This window comes from Corylus avellana, chromosome ca5 (assembly GCF_901000735.1).
Source record: "Corylus avellana chromosome ca5, CavTom2PMs-1.0".
Classification (NCBI taxonomy): domain Eukaryota; kingdom Viridiplantae; phylum Streptophyta; class Magnoliopsida; order Fagales; family Betulaceae; genus Corylus; species Corylus avellana.
In genome coordinates, this window is record NC_081545.1 from 13,282,892 (window position 1) to 13,289,103 (window position 6,212).

The 6,212-nt window shown below is 37.4% G+C and overlaps 1 protein-coding gene across 2 annotated transcripts; it reads left to right on the forward strand.

Moving 5' to 3' along the window:
- The first annotated feature begins 3,370 nt into the window (after positions 1–3,370).
- Positions 3,371–5,796, forward strand: LOC132182496 (basic leucine zipper 61-like). 2 transcript variants are annotated; one of them, XM_059595759.1, is made up of 4 exons: positions 3,371–4,207; positions 4,413–4,503; positions 4,630–4,756; positions 5,593–5,796. In XM_059595759.1, exons 1-4 carry the CDS (start codon positions 3,600–3,602, stop codon positions 5,748–5,750), a joined length of 984 nt encoding a protein of 327 aa, XP_059451742.1. In that variant the 5' UTR covers positions 3,371–3,599; the 3' UTR covers positions 5,751–5,796. The 2 variants fall into 2 exon arrangements, with proteins under 2 accessions (XP_059451742.1, XP_059451743.1); XM_059595760.1 differs by having other exon boundaries at positions 4,413–4,449.
- Positions 5,797–6,212: the final 416 nt, after the last annotated feature.

Below are 6,212 nucleotides of genomic sequence, written 5' to 3' on the forward strand. Positions count from 1 at the left end.
ATCCAACATCAATATAACCACAATTTAATGTTATATAACTAAAATGGAGTGTAACTAACTTTATACAAACAACTAATGTGCAAATATGTAATAAAAAGTAAAATACAATACAACTAACGTTATACACAAATACAGAAAACATAAGCCTTAAACAAACACCGGATACACAAATCATCGTGACGCCATATCTTCGCCGCACTAACTGCAAAAGATAAAACAAACAATCAATCAGCTAATTAATTGACATTTGTGATATAATATTTTAAACTCCTAGTAGATGAGCAATGTCAAAGTAAGTGAGAAAACAATTGAATAATTGTCACATATACAATCTCGACATACATATTAACTATGTATGCACAAACACATATTAACTATACAAAGCACAAACACAAACACATATTAACTGTACAAACAATACATGTTTATTCAGTGAGACAGCTTCAACAAATATGGTAAGATTAACTATACAAAGCTTCAAGCTCCAAGCACACACACACACACACACACATATATATATATATACTTACCGGGTGCCTGAATGACGGGTATAATGTATTGGCAAACGAGACTTCTGACCAACCGGCGTCTGATGTTGGGTTTCATTGTGATCGTCCTCAGCTTCTACTCTTACGTCATCTACACATATTACGTTACAATTGTGTTATATACATACAATTGTGTTAGATACGAATAAAGTTTATTTGACTCATAAGATAACCGTGTCAATCAAATAAAAACAATAAAAATATATTGTTACATGATCGGCTATCAACTGAGGATCTCACAATCACTCGGGCTGGGAACTCCGCATCTTGCGGATTCCGGATAGTCGTCACCTCCGGATCGGAGCCCATACGTCTCGACCCCTCAATGCTGGGAATCTGGGCCTCATACACTACCATTTGAGCAGCCATTTGAGTAGCCACCTGCTCAGCTACCCGCGCAATCACCGCCGCAGTAATCGCCTCAGATATATGTGCACATCGGCTTATAGCATTTAGTCTAAATCTATAGGATTTCATGAACTCAGATGTGAAGTATAAGTTACTTTAATGTATCAAATAGTGAGACCTATCATCGGTCAAAATAACCTCGATACGTTAGGTAATCGCATGTAGCATCGTAAGAACACTTGCTTCAAGAAGGAATCCAATTAATCTTTTGTTAGAGAACAAAGTGATAGGATTAATTTCCTAACATTTACAACACTTAGTGAAACTTAGGGTTTGAGGTCTTACCTTGATTAACAAAGAAATCAAAGGTTTTGGTCTACAGAACTTCAATTCGTTGCTTAGAATCCTCCAACAAGTAAAGCCCTAAAGATATTGTAAATTAATTGTTACGTTCAAGAAATATAGCTCAACTAACTCAAAACTAGGGTGTACAAATTTACCTTAACCATTCGATGAAAATGAATCTCTAACACTAAGAATTGTGTTTTCGGTGCTAGATTTTACTTTTAAAACCTCTTAGAGATTAATCACCTAACTATCCACAAACTCTAGGAGAGCTAGAGGAAGTGATAGGCTGAGAGAGAGGAAAATGAGCTAAAAACTCGATAGTAGAACTCTATGGTCTAGCGTTTGAACTAAAAAATGCCTAGTTTGAACTCCCCTTTGTGAAATGCCTCAGAAATCCTAAAACATTGCTTGCAGTTCAAACCTGTATAAGTCCCCGTTCGAATTGCACTCTTAGCAACATGCTAGTTCGAACTGTGCACAGCAATACAATCCAGTTGTCTTATTTATTTAATTCAAATACAATAAGTTACCTAATTATTTTCTTTGGTGTTACAAGGAGGAGGATGGAGTGGGGTGAAGCCACTCTTTCCTCCCCAATAAGGAGTGGCTCACGCAATGAGTCCCAACAAAGTGGATGGATCATGCGACCACCCTCCAATAATGGGCCTGACACTTGTGGCTAGCTCCCAACAAAAGGTGTAGTTTACAAAATCACCCCTTCTGCTTCGCGGCTACCACTCAATATTGGGGGTAGCTCGAATGAACGAGCATCCTTGTGTTAGAATAAATCAATAATAAATCTGTGCTTTCTCCATAGCATGTATAAATAAATCTAACAATATCATACTTTCAATATTCTCATTACAAGCTTTCAATATCTACCTCCATTAATCTCCTGTAAATGCCCAAACATATAAAAGAATACAGTGTTTTGTGTGTGGAAAGATATTATTACTCTCAACCCTAATTTCCACATAATGACCTAGTGAAGCTTAATGTATAAACTTCACTTATATATAGGGTAAGAGTAAATGGCTTCCTCATGTGTCCATAAAATTGGTTCATTTCATTATGGGCTCAAAACAAAACAAATGACTATGTTAGTCTACCCAAAAGGAATAAATACAACACCTTATCGATCTCCTTACGAAGGCCAAGGGCGGCTCCATTTCTCTCCGTCCTCCTCCCATTAGAGGTGGGTGGCGGCATTCCGCATCTTCATCGGAGGAGTGAATAATTGCCCCGTCTTTTTTCTTTGTGTGTTTTGGTTTTGTTTTTGTTTTTATATTTTTTATGAATATAATAGAAGTTTCAATTTTTAACACGAGGCATTAGATGTGGTAAAACTACTTACATAGAATCAATGAATCAATTTTGGACAAAAGTAGTGAAAAAAACAAATTAGATAAACCTAAGACTTAAAACTTGAATTTAAAAATTGAAGAGGTAGATTAAAATTACAAAAAACTCTGGAGAATTGTAACAAAATTTCCCATGTATTTAGAACCACATCCTCTAATTAATTCTTTCGTACTTATGTCTTTCACAAGGCTGTCGAGACCAGCATTAATGGTTAGAAACTTGACGCTCAAGTAATTAAGACAGGTTGCATAATTTTTTTTTTTTTTTTTTTTGTCTTTATCCCAACGTTAATTTTCGGCCAAATCTTTAATAGCCATCCCATAATTAACACGGTTTTGTGGATAAATTACAAAAATTAGGCTGAAAATAGCAAAGATCTTAATTAACACCAATTAGACGATGATGACCCTTATGTGATCGGTGCTTGATGGAGTTGATTCTAATTGATTAGTCCCATCGGACGGTTGTGGATTGGCAATGCAAAGTTTGATTACGTAGTCACGGATATGTGGTAATGTTTTTTTTTTTTTTTTGATATATATATATTGTAATGCGACTATTATAAGGTTTCCCCACTAAAGAGGCGGTCACAAGGGCACGTGGTGGCTGATTCCGCTAGTTATTAAACTACTGGCGACTTTCCAGTTATACCGTTGAGTCCCAACCTCCTCCCAGCTGTACATAGCTGTCCATTCTTCCCCCATGTGACCCCACTGCACAAACACATAGATTCACAGATTGCACAAGATTTATTATTCTCATTTTCAAAGTGAAGAGAAAAAGGAGAGCTATAATGGAATGTAGTGGCTCTTCTCCTCCTCCTCCTCCTTCTTCTTCTGCTTGTGCCTTTTCTTCCTTCCTATAACATTTTCTAGTGCTTTTGGGGGTTTTGTTTTGGTGTTTCTCTTGCATTCCGACATTGTATGTTTGAGTGAGTTTCTGTAGGAGGTTGTCATTTAATCTGGTTTGGTGGGTTTGTTGGGGTTGTGTGTCATGGCACAATTGCCACCCAAAATCCCAAACATGACACCAAATTGGCATGACTTTTCACACCAAAAAATATCCTCAATTGGGAGCACTACACCAAATCTTATTACAAAAACCACCGTCGCAGCCTCCACCGCCACCTCGTCTCCGAACCCTTCTTGGGTGGACGAGTTCCTCGACTTCTCGTCGGCGAGGCGGGGGTCTCACCGGAGAACCGTCAGCGACTCAATAACCTTCCTGGAGGCGCCAATATTGGTAGACGAATGCCGTGGCTCAGGTGCGCCGCCGGGGTCCGGGACTGCTAGCAACGAGTTTGACAGGTTTGACGATGAGCAATTCTTGTCCATGTTCACGGATGAAATGTCCACTGCCGTGGCCCCCACCGTGTCGTCCTCGAACCCCTCCACGCCGTCCGATCATAACAGCATTAATGATGATGAGAAAGAGACCACACCACCACACGATCATCACCACCACCACTACCAACCGAAGCAGCAGCTAAAGAATGAATCTGAGGAGGTGGAAAGCCAATGCCAGTCGGACACACAAACTCTTCAAAACGCAGTGGCAAACATGTCCAACGACAGAATAACTGATCCTAAGAGGGTCAAGAGGTAATCAAGAAATCATCACAAATATTAATTTACTTTTTAATTAGCAACAAAATAATAACGCATTAGGAAATAAAACCCACGTCTTATATTTGGTCATTATATTATACAAACCATTTGAGCTTTCAATTATCGAGCAAAGAAATAAAAAATTTGGGTTGATAATTAAATTAATGGTTTCTCACACATTTCTGTGGGCTTGCATTAGAATCTTGGCAAACAGACAATCTGCACAACGATCAAGGGTGAGGAAGCTACAATACATATCAGAGCTTGAACGTAGTGTGACCTCATTACAAGTATATATGTGGTTTTTTTTCTATGAATTAATTAAGTTTCTATTAAGAGTTTGCAATTATTTTGTTATTGCATGGTTTAAAATGTACTCCTGACATGTTCCTTTCCTCTCTTGTTGGCAATTGAAGGCTGAGGTTTCTGTGTTGTCACCACGGGTTGCGTTTTTAGACCATCAACGCTTGCTTCTAAATGTCGACAATAGTGCTCTTAAGCAAAGAATCGCCGCCCTTGCTCAAGATAAGATTTTCAAAGATGGTATGTTCAAATAACTTGTTCATAATTGAAGCAAGAGGGTGTTCTTCAATTTCTTATTAGTCCAACTTGTTTTAATTTTTTTAAGACTTTTAAAATAACGGGTAATTTCACATGGTATCAAAAGTTTTGTCTCCATAATTTCTCATTTCAATTGAGTATTCTACGTATTGAGTTCAATTATTAAGGTGGAGATTGATCCGACACTAATTGACACTATTTTTTTCCCCCAAAGAATATATTCTGTATGACATGCAGTTTTGGCTAGTATCTGCCCATTAGTCAATTTCTTTGTAAAATAAGTTCATGAATTTGTTTTTCAACTGACTCAGTAGGACAAGTGTCAAAGAATATCTTATAATGCTATAGAGTACACATCATGAAAGGAGTCCTTATCCACCAAACCTGCAACATATCTTTCTAATACATGCCTGGAGTGAATTAATTAATAACCCAAATTTATTCTCATTTTGATGGGTTATTTTAGAGATCAGTGTAAGAATATAACAAAAGCTATCCGCTAATTTCAGTTTTCTAGACTTTTTCTACATGCATCATGCCACAAATTCTCAGTCACCTCTGTACCCATGGCAATATATATATATATATATATAATGAAATCACCATTACTGTTTTCTTGGAGGTTTCACGTGCAGATTTCATACAACTTTAAGACGGAGTTAGGAGTGATTGGAGAGTCAAAGTTAAATAGTTTTAACAAGATAAAGTTACGCATGCATATGTGTGTTCACGTTTGCTTTGTCAGACCCACCTCGATCGAAATGAGCTTAATTAACCCCCTTTTATTTTATTTTATTTTATTTTGTAAACAAATGCAGCTCATCAAGAAGCACTGAAGAGGGAAATAGAGAGACTGAGGCAAGTGTATCACCAACAGAACCTCAAGAAGATGGAAAATGTTGCACCAATATCATCGCAGCCACACTCTGATCATGCCAACACTTGTAATGACAAAGAGCAGCTTCTCAATGTTTGATCCTCTTCTGGGAAAAAGAAAGAAAAAAGAAAGAAAAAAAGAAAAATCAGCTTGATTTTTATCATTTTTCATGAAGAGGAGGAGGAGAAGGATCAAACATTTTCTAGGGTGCTAAATATGTTACATGTGACCCATCCAAAATGCTGGCACTGGCCGTGGAATTAAGGGTTTGTTGGGAATAAGGCACATTCTGGGTGGGTGGGGGAGCCTTTGGTGCCCTCTGTGGCTAACCTGAGCAATCACGTGTTATGTTTTTACTTTTAAGAACGGGACCACTCAAAGGTTGCATGATTGGGTTTGCAGGGAAGAACATGTGCCTCTGTGTTTTTAAACAAAAGAAAAAAAAAATTGAGATTGTATTGCTTTATTAACAGATTAGGGAAAGGGTGTGGTGGTGATTCTTTTAGTATTTTATAACTCTCAGATTCTTTTAGATTCTTTTTTTTTTTTTTTAATTTTTTT